Here is an 18,482-nt window from a genome sequence, read left to right as displayed (position 1 = left end):
AGTTGTTCAGAATAGCTGGATTTTATTTGGTTGAAATGTTCAAATTCTTTATTGTGTCTAAGGGTCAAAAATATATTCCAGACCGAGACAAGTGGTTACTCATAATATTCTTAGGGATTAAAATACACAAAAAAAATAACTTAATTATTAGAGATTAACGGAGCATGTCATTTGTTGTAGGACCTAAATGGCAATACAACATCCAGTCATTTTAAGCCACCTTTAACTGCTTTAAATGTATGACACACTGTAAACAGTAGAAACATGACTTCTCCTTAGAATGTTTTCAATAACGTTTAGATTTTTATTATTAAGATCTTTTTTCAATAAAGCAACTTTCCTGAATTTCCAGTGTTACTTCCAAAGAAACGTATTTCAATCTCCAGTTAAGATATTTTTCCATCTTTTCATTTATAAATTACATACTAATCTTAACATAAGCATTTCAATATAGCTATGTTATTTATTGATAAAAACTAAAAAAAAATGACATCAAACATGCCAGTAATTGAACACCTCTTTTTTTTTACCGTGACATAATTCTTTATACTTATCTAAAAAAAATTATGTCATCATTCGGGGAACTTCTAAATATGTCTTTTGTGAAGCCATTTTACAACATGAACGTGTTTAAAATGGCCATTTCTTTGACTCCCATAAATATTGCATTGTGACTCAAATAGAACTGTTGTGTGCTGTGTGTTGTGTTGACCTAAAAATCTCTAAATAATCTCTGTGTGAGGGCTGTAACTCCCTCACACAGATCACCACTTGATGCCACAGCAGCTCGTATATATATACAGTGTCCAGCTCCGCAGCATTGAGACTTTAATGGATGAAGCTCAGTTATTACAAGACATTTCATGATGATACTGTAAATTGGAAATCAACACATCATGCACATTGTCATGATGGTACGTCAGTGGTCTGTACATTTGTGTTTAATGAGCTATAGATAAGAACCAGTGTTAATATTGTAGATGAGTTTTTTATTATGTATTTTACAAAAAAAAGGTAGCAGACAGATCCACACAGACGATTTTTTATAGTTAGTTTCTTTTGTCACCAGATCTGTGTTAAGACGAGTTTGTAAAGATGATTAAAATGTGAAAAACATATCGTTTTATTCTTATCTTTGTCACACCAAATATGAAATTGAGTATTTCCACCTGTGGCTATTTATTCGAAACCTAAGAAAAACCTATAAGACACAAATACTTCTGAGCTCTGTAAAAACCTCTGTGAGAAACTGAAAACAAAAAGCAGATATTTCAAAACTAATAAGACAACACGAGTGTGAATCCACACCCACACACACAGGGCCCTGCAGAGAGGCCAGACAGAGCTGCACTATGAGGCCCACCACGGTTGAGGAGGTTGAAGAGTGACTTTTATTTCACATGAGAGACGCTGACATTTGCCGACCGCAAGCCTTGTGTCCTCAGTCCAAGTCAAACATCCGACACAGCCCACAGCCCATCCTTTTCAGCAGCGGTTTCAGCTCCACATATACAATCAAGACAACTAAAAGCCACACATGATGAAGAAAAAAGAATCAACCAGCTTTATCATGGTGATTTGGCACGTTTCTCTTTAACGAAGAAGAAGCAGAGAATCGCAGAGAGGAAAACCTCAAGCCCCATCACACAAAGTTCCAGAACTTCAATCTGTGAGAGAGATAAAAAGCATCAGCACATTAAATTCACTTCAGCAACGACAACTTAACATGCACTGTAAAACAAATCCATGATTGAAGCAGGGGGGTTTCATTTTCCTCATTTTCACATGTTCTCACCCTCAAATGCAGCAGATGCATGTCATTCATCGGATGCCAGTGAACCAGGTCGACGCTTATCAGACAGGCTGCAACCACAGCTGCGATGATACCCGCAAAGTTAACCCCAAAAGACAGCTGCAAGAAAAGTCAAGACAACCTATCAACCAATCATCGCTGCCACCAGCTCTAAAGTGCTATCAGGGCTTCCACTGAGGCGCACTCACAGGCAGTAATCCTGGGTATTTGAAGAGCAGGTTGGAAACAGCTCCAGCAGAGAGGAGAGGAACGCAGCACATTATTCACACTGGGCGATTTAAAGATTCATACATATTAAGAATGAACTTTTAGTTTTATCGTCTTTAAATGATGCCTGGTTTTTGTAATGAAGTTCTTGATTGAGCAGAAACCTACGATCACTCCAGTCAGGTGGGAAAGTCTGAACATGGTGAAAAGTGACTCTCTCATTTCCTGGGTCACAGCGAAGAAAATCCCCACTCCGACACTGAGGAACCCGCTCATCATCTGCAGAGACTGACAGACGACACATAATACATATAAGATTTGATGGTTGGTAAATGGTTTTGTATTTATATAGCGCTTTTCTGATCTTGATGACCACTCAAAGCACTTTACAGTACAGTTTTACATTCATCCATTCACACACACATTCATACAGTGCATCTATGAGCAGCACTTTGTTATTCTATGGGGGACAATTCAGGGTTCAGCATCTTGCCCAAGGACACTTCGGCATGCAGATGGGTCAGACTGGGGATCGAACCGCCGACCTTCAGGTTGGAGGACGACCACTCTACCCCTCACTCACAGCCACCCATCTACACACATATATCTTTTATTTTGTAAACAATTCCATTTCAGCTTAGAAACTATGAAGCATTGCACTGAATCACAATATCAAACAACACTTTCAAATATGATGTGAAACATCTAATATATATTTAATATGTGCGGAAGTTTATAATAATCAATAAATATTGAGATATGACACTCTTTGTATTTTGTAGTTGCAGTAGCACTATGATCCCTGTCTCTCCTCTTTCCCCCTCTCCCTCTCTTCTCTTGCCCCCATTTTTCTCCCTACCCCGACACACACCAACCAGTCGAGGCTGATGGCCGCCCACATTGAGTCTGGTTCAAGAAGTTTCTTCCAAATAATGAGGAAGTTTTTATTTTCTCTGCAGTTACCAAAGCGTTTGCTAGGAACTCTCTGGCTTCTCTATAATATTGTAAGATCTCGACTACTAAGTGTTGAGCAAGACACTTCACCGCCATCTCTTCCTGTTCAGCAGTGTGTGCCCTCACTGTGTGCTTTCGTTGCATTGGAAACAAAATCTCTTTGTTTCCTTTCTTCAAGGTAAAGTTGAAACTAAAATCAAACCAATTTATGACATGAAAGACATTTCAAAGACATTTATTTGTCACATAAGAAGAAAAAAAACATTTCAAATTTTGATTTGGGTTCACTCTGTCCACAGAAACATGTGGAAGTGTCAAACAAAGTGACAATTATCTATGCTTGGATGCTTAGAATGAGAGATTTTAATTGGGTCAGTCGGCAAAAAAAATTAGTGACCAAAAGCTAATTCTATTAGCAACTCGTAGACCTGAGTAAAGGCTCTAAATGGTCTGCATTTAAACTGTGCTTTTCAGTACAGTTCAGTTTTGCCACTCACCAATTCACACACCCATTTATACACACTCGATCACACATCAATCACACCCAGCTTCAGCCGTCAGAGGCAATTTGGGGTTTTCAGGTTCAGTATCCTGCTGAAGGACACTTCAGCATGCGGAATGGGGAGACTGGGATCAAACCGGTGACCTTCTGGTTAGTGGACAACCCCCCCTACCTGTCATCACTTGGGTCAAACAAGACTGGATATGGTATATTTTTCGTGGCTGATAACATGAGGTTGAATTTTATTATATTTTGATGAGCTCACCCCCAGCACAGCAGGTTGTTTCTGCAGGAGGTTGTGCAGCGGCCCTTTGACTTCTGGCACCAGCTCTACAGCTTTGTACTGTTGCACCAGAGGCCGCTCAACTTGGTTTAGGCTGAACGACTCCTCGTCAGCTCTTTGGATTTCCAGGTTTACATCAGCAGAGGCCATGGTGCTTCCCTAACCTGCATGGATAGTTTTTCCTTATGATCTGTAGTGATAGAAATTAGAAATCTTTAATTTGTCAGTCATTCAGTACTCGTTTATCCTCAAAATGGAACAATCAAAAAACTTCCTATAATGTAAGATAATACTATATAAAACTGTCATAGTTAAGATTTAATATTTAAATAACAAGATATTAGAGATTCACTCTATAATACAGGATAATACAAATAAACAACAGCGTACAGCTTTGGAAAAATTAAGTAAACAACCAAACAATTCAAAAAGTTTCCTACCAAAAATCGTGACGGTTTTTGTCTTATTGTTTTTTATATTAATTGTAGGGAGAGCTTGGAGATTTTATATTAGAAAGAATTAAATATTCATATGTCTGTAGTCTGGTGAACAATCATAATTTTAAATTCAATTTCATAATTATCAAATATACAGAGTGAGTTTTGTGTTAATCAGTTGGATTGCATCAAACGAAAGGGTTAAGAGTTTGTAATATTTAAACATCACATAATCAAAATTTTATTCTGTTTCTTCTTCTTGACGCAAAATATTAATTTCGTCAAATTCTTAGCAGAAGTTAAGTTTGTCAGATTTCTTATTTAACATCAAATAATCTAAACTTACAATCCTATATATAAACAGATACTGTATAAGCAGATTTAACTAAATCAAATTGTGTGTTTAAAATTTGTACAACAAAGCATTTAGAAGTGCAACTAGATAAAGATGTCTTACCCTGTTTGATTTGAGAAGAACTTTATTTCACGCTTTGTTCGTGTCTCAAGCAAATGCTTTTTTCTTCACTCATTGCCACTTCCCTGCAAGTACTGAGAAATTTGAGGACATCTCACACCTTCATTTCCCCACCCTGTCAGAAAGAGTGCGGCAAACAAAGAGAATCGTTGTGTCTGGTCATTTCCTCTTCAAACTTATTTGACAGAGCAGAGAATTTCAGGTCAGAATAGAAAAAAGGTACGTTACTGAAAACCTGAACAGTGACACAAACTGCTTCACCATCCTTTACACTGATCTTGTTCACAGGAAAATGAAGATGACGTTTGTGTGCAACGAATCGATGGTCATCTCTATTCCCATCGGGAAACTAAAGGATGCTGGACCGGCTGACCTGTTGCCAGAGAAATTCAACTGTGTGTTCAAGGACTCCTACAAGATCTTTGTCATCAAATTCAATCAAATTTATTTTGTATAGCCCATATTCACAAATTACAATTTGTCTCATAGGGCTTTAACAGGGTGTGACATCCTCTGTCCTTAACCCTCAGCAAGAGTAAGGAAAAACTACTAAAAACCCTTTTAACAGGGTAAAAATACGTAGAAAGCTCAGAGAGAGCCACATGTGAGGGATCCCTCTCCCAGAACAGACAGAAGTGCAATAGATGCCACGTGCAGGAAAACATCCTCAAGATTAATATATATATACATCTTTACATATATAAACATTATGTTGCTATACTGCAAAATATTATATTGTGAAAAACTGATATTTTACCATTACCTTAGTTTGTGGTCTCTGGTTTGCTGTCCTATGCTGCAGGAAGAGGTCCGCATATGGGTGTTGTGAGTTATTTAATTTAAAATAAAGACATTGTTTATTTTAATTGAAAAATGTATATTGTTGTTTTTGATGAATTATCAGAATAATCTTTAGTGCGCTTACAAAGACTGATTCATAGGGAATGTAGTAATGAAAATAATAATATCAAGAATCATAAGTAATAATACTTATGATTCTTCCTTGATGATAATAGATTTATCTTTGTGTTATAGTCTGTGTGGTCGCAGTTCAGCTTCGATCACTTGTATTTGGTGATAGAGCTTAATGGAAAAAATATATAAATAAAACTTAAATAGTAGGATTTGTGTAAAGAATGTGCATCTAAGTAAATTTCACTCAATTCATTTAAACTGGACACCTGAGTTAAGTTGCGAAAAAATATGATGCATCTATCTTGCTTAAATTATGATAACATACTTTAATTGTTGTGTATAGTGTGTACATGCCTGAATGTTGGTTTTCTTACACAGTTTGAGTTGAAACTACTCATCAGGTTTTACAGTGTGATTTAGTCATGGCTTAGTAACACACTGAGCCCACATTGCTTCTATAATGGAAGTCGGTGCAAACACTAAATGTGCAGTAACATGATGTCTTCTTCCAGGCAAAGCTGTCGTTCTCTCTGAACATCATCAGCTTCTTCTGGTCAGTTGCAGCGTTCACTCTCAGCGTGATCTTCTTTACATCTCTACGTCCTTACCACCTCCATAACCCGGTAAGGGAAACACCACTGCTCTCGACTGAGGGAAATACAAAATATATGTTTTCAATTCCAATAATCTCTTGAACTTTTCACAGGGGTTCGATGGAGTCAATGGAGTGATAATGAGTCTGCTGGTTGTTGAATGCTTCATCGCCCTGTTCTTGATCTACTGGTTAAGTAAAGCTGTTTGCAGGCAACACTTCAACACTGTGGTATGTTTTTTTCATGCCGCTACTTTTGTTTTTGTTGAATAAAATATAATATAAAGTTTTTCTTTCTCTGCAGCCCATCATCCTGCCGGAACATGGAGACTTGATGGAGCTCAACACACCAACCGACCCTATTTAAACTTTTAACTTCCTGGTTGTAGAAAAAGTGCATTTCAGCCCATCAGTGTAGTTCAGTTTATACCTGAACGAATGCTGTAAAAAAAAAAAAAAAAACTTCATAACAACCTTAATGCTTTTGGTTTTTACAATTACATGTTTTATTGTCTTTAAAAAAATGTAAATAAAATAAACAAAAAGGACGGAGAACACTTTTAGATCATGTCTGAAACCTACGTATTCCAAAGGGGCTCTGGTAAGTGACTTTAGATTGATTATTAAAAAAAAATAATAACACTTTTTGAAACTAACAATTTAGTAGCACTTAAATGGCACTTACTTATAGCACTCTTTGAAGAAATTGTACTTTCTTGATTTCTTGTTGTTCTGGGTTTGTACCCTCGGGGTTGAATTCACTTATTGTAAGTCGCTTTGGATAAAAGCGTCAGCTAAATGAAATGTAATGTAATATTTACACACACCCAGAAATAACATTGAATACAGGATCCTGACTGACTTCATTACATACTGTTACCCTGGTCATCTACTCAACTCAAGCTCAAATTACTCTCTTCTTCCTGAGCTTTCAACCATGTTTAGAAGTTTTCTTAAAATGTCCTTTAAAAAAGTAAAAGTAGCAACACCACATTGTGAAAAAGTCAAGTATTTAAAACTTTACTAGAATAAGTGACTACATACACTTTTTTTTTTTAAGTCAAATTAATATACCTCAAGAACCCAAAAAGTATTTCACTCAGGATTGATAATGGTCTATCTAAAAAATAATGAGTACGAGTAGTGATTCATTAAAAAATACATTATCATGTTGCAGCTGGTAAAGATGGAGCTAACAGCAACTACTTTATATATATTACTGGATAGCTTCAATGTAGAAAAACACTTTATCCTGTCAAATGTAAAAGCAAAAAAGTATTTCTTATAAGATTGTATTACATTCCCATCAGCTGTTTGCTCTCAGTCACTCAACCTTTACTTCAACCACAATCTCCACTCAAAGCGCTGATGAAGCTCATTGTGATGTGTGTTTGCAGTTGCATTAGTCCCTCCACCAACAAGGTTGTGTTCACTGCTGTCTGTTCCTTTGTTAACAAGATCACAAACAAACAACTTCAGGGATTACCATGAGACTTCATAGAAAAACGTGTTATGGGTCAGGGAGGAGCCTGTTAAAGTTTGGTGCCAATCCAGGAATGTTTCTTGTAATATTCTTCTGCATCGTAAAGTAGGGTGCTGTTCAACATCTTCCCAGAGAATAAATTGGACCCATTTAAAAACAGATATGTATGAGTGTGTGAATGTATGGGACATGGAGGTATGGGCTTTAAATGGAATAATACTTCTCAGTATAGTTTATTAGATGCATTATTTATTAGTCCTTTACATTTTCACACTTTTGGCAATAATGGTAGTTTTAGGATGAAAAGTTCAGTGTTCACTGCTTTCAGGAACGATGTAAAAATAAATGTTCCACTCAGCCCTCAGGACTAATATTGTTGCTAAAAGTAGCTGGATGCAGCATGGGTCTTGTCCTCAACTCAAAATTAGTCTAATCATACATCTCCCAAATATGTCACTCTAGTACAATGGGACAGTTAGTTAGTACATTCAGTTTATGTACAGCACTCGAAAATCTATTATTTTACCCCTGAACATGAAGGCACAGGCGGATAGACATTTGCATATATATTCCAATTTATTTCATTTTAGAGGAAGAACGTGGTAGCTTTACAAAAGTTGTATATGTTTTAACTCTCTAACCCAACGTTTAGCTTTTAGTTTATCAGTTTTCATCAGCCTACATATCAAAAATATACACTGAAAACCTGCAACATAATCTCATAGCATCAAACAGTTGAGGTTGTTGTAGATAATCAGCTAATCTCCCCAAGGATATTTGCCCTTAATGTAGAGTATCCCAGTGACAGTGTGTGATATTAGAGTTAAAAAATTCAAATCATAGTAGACATTTTTACAGGAGCGATCTGTCTTAGCTCAAATTATTAAATGATCAAATTAAATGTAAGGGAAAGCAGATAACTACCCCGGTGTCAGATTATCAGGAGTAAGAAGGATCCTAGTGTGAGAACATAAAGGCCCCTGTAAGTCTTCATCCCTCAACATCAAACTGTGGAAACGGTAGCTCCCCTGTAGCATGTTTTACATAATGGGAATGCAGCTTTGCCACATCATCAAAGCCCATGTCACATTCAACACACTCCCATTCCCAGTATTTATGCACTCGGTGCACATTTGTCTCTTGTCCCTCCTGTGGTTGCACACCATCTGTGTTCGACCAATCGAGTGGATCAGCCGTGACAGATAAGTAATGTAAAGGCTCTCCACAGTCTGACTCTTCAGAGCTAGCCTCATCAGCATCCTTGCTTGGCTTCTGAGTTTCATTTTGCTGCTTAATTTTGTCCTTCTCGAGCAGCTCCACTGTGCTACTGCTGGAAGCGGGTCTCTTCATTTCAGAATTCTTGATAAGCGGAGATCTTCCATCTGGCCCGAAGTAACTCCAAAAGTGCTCCTTTTGATGTCTAATTAGGTTTGGCTTGTAGGAAAAACCCTTCCCACACAATGAGCACATGTGCGGCTTTGCTCCAGTGTGGGTTTTGGAGTGATTCAGGAGCTCAGAGGACATTTGGAACCTCCTCTGGCAAACCTCACACTTGTGTTGCCTCCGACTGTGATTCTGCAGGTGATTATCTAGTGACACTTCGTCTGTGAAGCCGATGGCACAACTCAAACACCAAAATGGTTTATTTTTGTGGACATCCATGTGACGCAGCAATAATTTGGGACAAAAGAAGACGTTGTTGCACTGGTCACATCTGTAAGGTTCTCTTTTGGAACGTTTGCGTAATGCGTGGACTTTCAGATGACTGCGTAGCCGTGTCCTCCTGTGGAACGACATATCGCAGTGTGAGCACTGGTATTTACTCAAAGTCAGGACAGCCGGTTTTGGTGAAGACGACTTCTTGTCATGCTTCAGGAGGTGTTTTTTGTATGAAACCAAGTACGTGTAAAGCTTCCCACAGAAATCACAACAGTACCCGTCTCGACCTTTGTTAATCGACGAGTCCTCTTCAGCACTTTGAGCTACATCCGAATTTTTTGTTGATGATGAGCTGCTTGTGTCGCACCCATTGTCAGCACCATCCATCTTTTCATCATCTTCATCACGGTTTTCACATTTGATTTCTCTCCCAGGAGGCAGTTCGGCTGCAGGGTTGCCGTTGTCTGGTTTCAGAGCTTCCTCCTCATCATCATCCTCCTCCTCCTCCTCCTCCTCCTCCTCCTCCTCATCATCCTCCAGAGAATGCTGGTGCAGGTGAGTCTTGAACACTTCCGAGTCCGTAAACTGCAATCCACATTCCTCACAGTCAATGCTGCACTTGTCTGCAAAAGAAGAAAAATAGTGAATGATGATTTAAATCATTTACAACAAATCTTAACAATGTTAACTTCAAACTTTTATAACAAACTAAAATATCAGATGACCCTGTTTATCATACGTGTCAAGGTTGTTCTTTGATGTTGCGCCTGATATGCTGCAGTTTGGTAGAAAGTCTGGTGATTACTTAAGTAACCAATGTTAAGTTGAATCAGGTGAAACTAAACTGAGTCTGAGTTGTGGCTCTGATCTTCGTTCACAGCCGATCAGAACGTCTCCACGTTATCTACAGAAAAGCTTTCAGTATCAGAGCACTGCACGTTTGAAGTATTTCTATGTTGTACTGCTCATCATGTCTGTAATCCAAGCAGATTCTCTTCGATCTATATGGAACCTGGAATATGATACTATATGGTGCTACTTCTGTTTGGTAGTAGCTTATCTTTATCAATCTCTTGTTTTTTCAAATTGTTTAAAATTTCATGTGTAAAATTGTGTCGAGAGGACCAGGTTTGTCCAGCGCTCAGTCACAAACCCCTAAACATTAACGTTACTTTAAAGAAAAGAGAAAAGCAGAAACTCTACAGATTTATCAAGCTAGAACAGGGACACGTTTGATATTACTGTTAGAGTAGTAATATAACATCCATATTTAATGCACCAAATCATATTGGTATGAGGAGTTCTGCTGTTCTTCAGTGATGAATTAATTTATTTTTAAATTGTAACTAAAAGTGGAGCTAAAAGTACTCTGTATTTTCTGATTAGGTTGTAATTCATGACTAAGTTCATTTTCAACCTTAATACTGCCACACTAGACGAAGTAAACTCACACAGTGTCACCAATAAACACCTACGATGACTGAGTCAGAAGACGAGCACAAACCAGAGTGACAAATCCACACACACGCAGAATGACTAAACTGATTCTGGATTAATCACACAGTCAATAATTCACAAATATTGATTAATTTATTTTGTGACTTTTCAGAGATCTTTTTCTTCCTAGTTTCAGTACTGGCAGGACAAGGAGTCGAAGAGTATACTGTCATCTACATTTTCATAAGTTAATATAGCAAAGTAACGTCTCTTGTACAATACAAATAGTTTTGCCACGACACAAATGCTACAGTGAACTAACAACTATCCTACATCAACATAAGCACTACTGTATGAATGAATAGTCTTTCCACAAAATAAAAAACACTGACGAGCAAAAAAAATATGAATCGATTAATGCAAACTGTATTGAACATAACGTTTTACGGTAGTAACTGGCTGTAATGTCCAACATCAGAACAACTTTAACAGATTCAAGTAAACGTTACACATTGATTTTTTTTATGTTAATATTTTCTTTATCTGACATTTGCAAATAGCCAAACCTCAGGTGTTTAAATGACAGCAGCAAAGTAGTAGAAATTTGCAGTAAATAGTGCGTCAACAGCATTTTTCTTTTTTCTGTGAATCTTAAATGCAAGAGGACAGAAACGTACATGCAGAAATCTCTTAATCTTTTTCTTCTTCAAATTTCTCTACTTAGGAACTTCAGCATCAGGTGGCTCAAAATACATAAACACAATTGAGACATCGCAATGTAAGTTCAGAGGTTGTTTTTTTTACATTTGAAATACTAGTCTAGTAATCCCGAGAACCAGAAAATAACCTAAGCAGCTGCTTTTTTAAATACAAAGAATTTCAAATAATATCTGAACAAATAGAGAAAACACATCTACTTTAGCTACACCAAAAGGTCCAACAAATAATTCTATCTTAAAAAAAACAAATATCTACAATCTAGTGTCGTCAATTCAGAACTTTTCCATTTGTCTAATCTAATGCACTCCACAGGTATGTTCACTATAGTGCTGGTGCAAATCAGTTTCTTGACTAAAAGTAGTTCCACATTCCAGGCAAGTAAGACCATGGGTATCTCCTGATGAGACCACAGCGGGGGCTTCACTCTGCCCTATGTAATCACCGATACATTCCTGGTGATGATCAATAAGGTCCTGTATTGCACTGAAGGTCCTGGGGCAAATGGAGCAATGATACGAGTCTCTGTTACAGTGCTGAGTTTCATGTTTTTGTAATGCAGCTGGTGAAAGAAAGGCTTTCCCACAGTGTTGGCACTTATGGCTAGTTTGAGACTGGATGTCTGGGTTAAGCACAGGTTGGTTCAGTGTAGAAGGGAGGGACTTGTTGGCTTTTAGAGGCTTGGGAGTCATAGCAGCGCTGAGCCTGTAGCGGACCTCATTTGGGAGACGGCAGCGGACTTCATCGTGCCAGGTGAGGTGCTGCTGCAGCTGGTTCTCAGTCCAAAAGGCATGGCAGCACAGAGCGCAGCAAAAAGGCCGACTTTTTGCCTTGGTCTTATGGGTTCTTAGCTGTTCCATCGTCTGAAAAGCTTTCCCACACTTATCGCACTTGAAGAGGCATTTGACGGATTGCTCGAACAGAGGCCCGGGTGGCGAGGAAATGTCAGTGGTGGATTCTGGAGTCTGGACTTCTGATCTAAACTCATGCTTAACATCCATGCATTCTTTCTTATGGTGTGCAGATCTGCACTCTTTCCCACAGTCCAGACCTATGACAGATTTCACAGGTATAGAGGCAGATATGATGATCTTCTTTTCTGTGCCAACAGGGCTACTTTTCTTTGCAGGATGATGACTGCTCACCACTGTACTGTTGTCTACAGATGATGAATCTTCCTCACTGCTCGTGGCAATGGAATCCATTTTTGTACTCAAAGGAAATGTATGTTTGCCTTTTGTTCTCTTTAGGTGGGCCTGCCATTTGTGGGCATGCAGACCTCTTGCTTTGGCAAAGGTCATAGAACAGATTGAACACTGGTAAGTTTTTCCCTTTGTGGTCGATGGCGTGAACTCACTCCCATTGCGACTGATATCAATCTGTGCGGGAACGCAGTCTACTAAGACAACTCCATCTCCTTCAAGATCTGCAGCCTCCCAGAGTTTACTGTGCTCATTTTCATAATGGGCAGCCAGGAGCGAACCTTGCACAAATGTCTTGTTACATTCAGGACATGAGAACTTTTCCAGTGAGTTGCTGCTCTCTGCATTTTTACTTGAATCGGGCTGTGGTTGAAATTTGGTTTGACACCGAGGATTAAACATTTGGTGGCGCTGGAGAACAAAGCGGTTAAAAAACTGTTTGCCACACATGTTGCACTGAAAAGGTCCCTCCTCCGCCTTTAATCTGACAGACTTCAAATCATCCTCTTTGAGCATAGACAGTGAAAAAATCTTTCCTTTGTGCCAACGTTTGTGGGCGCCGAGGGCAGAGTTAGACATGAAGCGCCTCCCACATTCTGAGCAGTGAAACAGACCTTTACTGGCCTCTTCCTGTTTGGGTTTCGTATGTATGGCCAATTTAGCTTTTGCTACTCTTTTGTAACCATCAGCATGAACTCTTTTATGAAGATTCAAAGCCCCGACCACAGAAAAGCTTCGGTCACATTTATTGCATTTGTATTTCAGATCAGTTTTTCCCATTGGATCTTCCATCGCTCGCTCTCCACTGTCCATTTCTTTCTTTACTTCAGAAATAAATGTTGCCTGATCAGAGATTTTCTGTGTGCCGACATCCAGACTATCCATGGGAGTATAAACATTTTCTATGGGCTCTATCTTACAATCAATTGCTCCGCTGTCCCTTTTAATGCAAAGTTTTTTATGAGCTCGTAACGAGGCCTTGCTGTTGAAATGTGAGAGGCATGTTGGACACTGGAGATCTTCCAGCTTTACGTTAGATCGGGATGACGGCTGGGAGTGCCCAGTCTCGTACCCGTGGCTTTTCATATGGAACTGAAGAGCTTTGGCTCTCGAAAACAGCTTCCCACAGTCAGGACAACTGTATGTGTTTTTTTTCAACTGCTCCACCTGATGCTGAAAAGACTTAATAGGTGGTGGGAGTAACTGGTCATTGTGAACAACCTGGTGTCTGAGGAGGCTGGAAAAAAGACGGAACGACCTGTTGCAGAGTTCACATTTATGATTTCCATTTTCGTGTTTTCGCATGTGCAACGCCATAATGCCCTTGTGACGAAACTTCCTACCACACACTGGACATGCAACCTTAACACTAGAGCGTGGGCGGCCATTAAAAGAGCGTGAAGATCCCCCGTCCCCTTTTTTTTGCCTCAATTCTGAACACTCGGTCTGATTTTGCTGGTGGTGTGAATAAGCTCCTAAAGACCAAAAACCCTTCCCACACTGCTCGCAATGATAAATCTTTGGGCCTAGAAGAGTCTTCTTTGGATTGTATTCTTTCTTTGTATTCTCTTTCTTTTGAGAGGAGCAGTTTTTCATATGGTTAAACAAGCTAGCTGCATGCAAGTAAGTCATCATACACTCTGGACATTGGAATTGTTTTCTTTTGGGATGATTTAACTGATGAGAGACTAAAGCAGACAAATGTGAGAAGCATTTACCACACTCATTGCACGTCAGGTTTGTGTTCTCTAACCCGTCTCCCTGATCCAATTCAATGTTGCTTGTGTTTTGTATCTCGTGTTGTTGTGTGTGACTGCAGTGTGCTGCGTAGCTGCTGCCGTCATGGCCGCATGTGTCAGAAGTGCAAACTGCCGCTGACTGACCTTGAGTTTGGCGTCTTTTATGAATGCCATGCCACATTCTGTGAACGCGCAGTGATGAGGCACTAGCAAACCAACGGTAACAGTCTGGACAACTAAATCTTTTCTCTGTGGGGTCATTCTCGGCCATGCTCGCAACGAGTGCACATTGCTCTTCTGCCTGCTCGAAGTCGACTTGTACAATTTTCAAGTCCATTTCCGGTTTGGAAACGAGACCACTGGAGGAAGGTTCTGCGTCACTGTCGTCTCTTAATTCCTGATCCGATTCACACAGCAGCTCCAGATCAGGATTGTGGTCTTCGACAGACTCGTCCTCAGATTCACTTGCACTGATCACCTGAACATTAAAGTCCCCAGGCTCATAACTCTCCATGTCTTCATCACTCTCATTTCTTTGAGAGTCTTCTGCAGCCATACTGGTGGGAAGCAGCCTCTCCGATTCCACATTTAGCTCCATGTTCTCAGTGTCTTTTCCTTCACTTTCCAATTCTTTATGTTGAGATAGGGGAGCAGTGTGTATAGTGATCCCCGTCTCGGTTTGTCTAAAAACCTCCGTGTGGTGGAGCTGATGAGACTGAAGTGCTGAAGCCCTGGAAAACTTAAGCCCACATTCCTTACATTCAAATGCCTTCTTCTGTAGCTGACAAACTTGATGGAGGAATGACTTTGCCGGGGCCTGGTCACTGTGCGCCATACGCTGATGCCTATAGTAGAACGCCAGTGTCATAAAGTCTTTCCCACATTGCTCACATGGAAACCTTTTTGCAGAGTCTTTTGAGTGATTGTCATGCCATCGTTGATGGTTGAAGAGGGCGATGTGGCCAGTGAAAGTCTTTTCACACCTACTGCAATGAAACTCACCACAGATCTTCTTTGGTTTCGGCTTGACTTCATCTGTGGCGCATTGACTTTTGCGGCTAAATCGCTGATGAGCCTTCAGGTGCGACGAAGCCGGAAAGGCTTTACCACAAGGACACTGAAAAGTTTTTTTAGGTACATTGTCTGCCTTATTTTTAGGATGCTTGGCTTCAACCTTCGACTCCTCGGTGTGTAATGAATCTCCTGACTTCCTGTTTCGTGACTTGAATATCTTTTCCTCATGACAACGACGATGTGCATCGAGAGCTGAAGCACGGGAATAACTCCGACCACAAGTCTCACACTTAAAAGGCTTTTTTTTCAAATCTTCAAGCTCACAAAAAACTGATTTGGAGGCTTGTAAGTGTATACGCTGATGGTTGAGAAAGTGTCCACGCCACGTATAACATTTCCCACAGTCTGGACATTCATAGGCTTGTGGCTTCAGTGTGCCAGATTTTGTCTGAACACCAGACTCCTTTTGGGAGGTTTGTCCGTGGTTCATCTCCATGTGCGAGTCGAATTCACTCGGTTCAACAAATGACAGTGAACATGAAGTACAAAAATTAGCTGCTCCTTTGTCTTTTTCTCCATTGCTTAATCCATCCAACTGGTCATCTAAATGCACGTTTTCTTGTAGGTGCTGCTGCCGATGCTCCAAGTAGGCAGGCTCCTCTCTGAAGGTTTCTTCACAATCCTGACAGCAGAAAACCCCAACCACTAGAAATAGAAAGGGAAAAATAGGAGGTCAAAGCCACTCCTGTTTCCAGAGATAGTAAGAAAAAAAAAAAAATCACAAACACATGTGCAAATAATGCTTTTATTTTAAGGGGAATTTGAGTTTACAGTCAAATAAAACAAAAGGGTTTCCAAATAACATGAATGATTATGGATAAATAACAATGACCCCGAAAACTGTAATTACAGAGGTTCTGATAAATACAGTGTTTGAGCCAAGAGACTATTGTGAACTTCAAACAAACTTAAATAAGACATTTGCAGTGTCATGCATTATTAAATAGGCCAAAGCACATACTGCAAGAGATTGGGGTGGTAATGAAATAAACTACTTTCACTATTAAAGTTTTATGGAAAATCTCAACTCTATTTTTAAAAAGGCCAAGGGAGCAGCGTAAGAACAGCGCTCACTCACATGAAATATGCACAGAAGCAAACCAGACACTGACTTTACCCCCAATAAACTAGTTAAATGGACTTTAAGCTTTAACTGAGGGCACAAAGTTAAAAAATAAATAGGTGCCACAAATCTGGAAATTGTCCTCTCAAAGTCAGTAAATATTTACTTTTGTTCTGCCAAGGAAAAACAGATGCATATATATGCTGATTCCACCACTGCTAAAAGTGCATTGCATAACAGAGCATGGATACAGTGTCACTACATTATTAATTCTCTTTAATTATGTTTCTGTTATTCAGTATCACATTACATTAGAAGCATTAGATTCAATGTTTTCAAAGCTTGCTTGTTTGTTTGATTACCAATACTGACGAAGCAAAGGAAGGCATTGTGGGAGTTAAATGATAGCATAGAGCAAACGTAATGTCAGTATACAGAGGGGTTAGGTTAAAAACGAACACATGGTGACCTTGTTGTTGTCCCACAATGAATCGCAAGAACAGCTTCAATGTGCCTTAGCATTGCCTCTGTGCTTTGGAGCTCTGCTGGAGGATGCAACAACGCTTTTTTATAAAAAATATTCCGTCATTTGTGTCACTTTATCGCATCAGATTTAAAATGTCGAAGTATTACAAATAAAAAGCAGATTCCCTAACTGGTTTGAAGCTCATAAAATAACAATAAGTGCACGTGTGCTTTAATCTGAATGGTTTCCTGGTCCTGGCCTGGTCACTTGCTGATCAATAAGAATGTCGTTGTAGCATTTTTTTTTCCCATCAGTAAATACTGACTGTTATATTTGGACATCCTAAACATTATACTTAATGCAAACATGCTTAATACATATAAACACGATTTGCAGGCTATTCATTTCCACGTGGTAACTTAGGTTTGACGGTTGGCAAAGCTAATATTACAAAACAAACGAAGCTATGTCAACCTTACCTAAATATGGATAAATATAGAGCAAGTTAATACAACTTTGTTTTTAATAATTTACAGTTGCAGTAAACTAAATGTAGATATTTATTGACATTTAATATAATTCCATGTTCGTGTGCTGACTTGGCTAAGCCTTAGCTTGGCGATGCTAACTAACTTACTGTCATTTGTTGTGTCCTCCGTTGGGGGTTGGACATCGTTTTCCGACGCTCGGTTTCCATCGGGCGGATTGTTTCCAGCTTCCTCCTCTGTGGTCGTCGCAGAAGCTGTAGCAGCAGCAGCAGCAGCAGCAGTAACGTCCATCTTGGTGGTGTGGCTGCTCGGTGGCGCTAGCTTCCCCTAGCTCGAGCTCGTTGACCGAGCAGCGCCACTGCGGCTTCAGTTTCCCTCACTGACACAAAGCCTGACTGGAAATGGAAATGAATGGACTGTTTTCCCTCAGACCAGTGATAATAAACAAGGTGGCTGACTGTGTACTACCTGCACAGTGCGGCGCTGTGTCTCTCACTGGAAGTGGGTTCTTCTTCTTCTCTTTTGACATTGCTCTTCCTCCGCACTGGCTCCCCAGGTGGCGTAGCTGTGGACCTGCAATGACTGATCTTCTGAACGTAAACAGCCAAGATTGAACTGTTTCAGCTTGTTAAAAGATGTAAATACCAAACTCATTCCGTTTCAGCTTAGATAATATTTTATATTTAAAAATAGTTATGGGATTATTAAAAATTCTCACCAATTTTAAAAGCAAACATTTTAAAGGCGATTACTCGAGTTTCTAAATAGGCAACAGCATGAATATTTCCCATAATGCTTTGATTGTATTCCACTATTTCTCATTTAAATAAGCTTTTTAAATGCTCTCTATAAGTTAGCTTCACATTTTTTCTTTTGTTAATAACTGCAGGATGCCTATTACCATATGTGAACGGGAATGTCGATGTAAATTAGTCTTTCAGTCTTTTCAAGTGCATTTCTATTTGGATGAATGTTG

The 18,482-nt window shown here is 39.4% G+C and overlaps 1 protein-coding gene and 2 long non-coding RNA genes across 7 annotated transcripts; all 3 read right to left on the bottom strand.

The window, feature by feature from the left end:
• Positions 1-968: 968 nt before the first annotated feature.
• LOC128449645 (uncharacterized) lies at positions 969-2,057 on the bottom strand. The gene is made up of 3 exons (XR_008339892.1): positions 2,002-2,057; positions 1,796-1,912; positions 969-1,667 (listed from the first exon to the last, which is right to left on the bottom strand). It is a non-coding gene; the product is annotated as an uncharacterized LOC128449645 (long non-coding RNA).
• A 128-nt stretch (positions 2,058-2,185) lies between these two features.
• LOC128449431 (uncharacterized) lies at positions 2,186-5,453 on the bottom strand. Its single transcript, XR_008339872.1, has 4 exons — positions 5,435-5,453; positions 4,654-4,786; positions 3,742-3,949; positions 2,186-2,308 (listed from the first exon to the last, which is right to left on the bottom strand). It is a non-coding gene; the product is annotated as an uncharacterized LOC128449431 (long non-coding RNA).
• A 2,422-nt stretch (positions 5,454-7,875) lies between these two features.
• si:ch211-261d7.6 (gastrula zinc finger protein XlCGF26.1) lies at positions 7,876-18,025 on the bottom strand. 5 transcript variants are annotated; one of them, XM_053432596.1, is made up of 3 exons: positions 17,656-18,018; positions 14,560-16,134; positions 7,876-9,943 (listed from the first exon to the last, which is right to left on the bottom strand). In XM_053432596.1, exons 1-3 carry the CDS (start codon positions 17,795-17,797, stop codon positions 8,652-8,654), a joined length of 3,009 nt encoding a protein of 1,002 aa, XP_053288571.1. In that variant the 5' UTR covers positions 17,798-18,018; the 3' UTR covers positions 7,876-8,651. The 5 variants fall into 5 exon arrangements, with proteins under 5 accessions (XP_053288571.1, XP_053288572.1, XP_053288568.1 ...); XM_053432593.1 differs by lacking the exon at positions 7,876-9,943 and having other exon boundaries at positions 10,892-16,134; positions 17,656-17,901; positions 17,975-18,025; XM_053432594.1 differs by lacking the exon at positions 7,876-9,943 and having other exon boundaries at positions 10,892-16,134; positions 17,656-17,897; positions 17,975-18,014.
• Between the last annotated feature and the right edge of the window lie 457 nt (positions 18,026-18,482).

This window comes from Pleuronectes platessa, chromosome 10, assembly GCF_947347685.1.
Source record: "Pleuronectes platessa chromosome 10, fPlePla1.1, whole genome shotgun sequence".
Lineage (NCBI taxonomy): Eukaryota > Metazoa > Chordata > Actinopteri > Pleuronectiformes > Pleuronectidae > Pleuronectes > Pleuronectes platessa.
Note: the sequence above shows the minus strand (reverse complement) of the source record. Positions and strands in the feature narration are given on the sequence as shown.

Coding starts and splice junctions, on each gene's coding strand:
- si:ch211-261d7.6 (XM_053432593.1), bottom strand. CDS start 17,797: ATGGACGTTACTGCTGCTGCTGCTGCTGCTGCTACAGCTTCTGCGACG. Junction 16,135..17,655: donor GGAGGACACAACAAATGACA/GTAAGTTAGTTA, acceptor TTCTATTTCTAG/TGGTTGGGGTTTTCTGCTGT.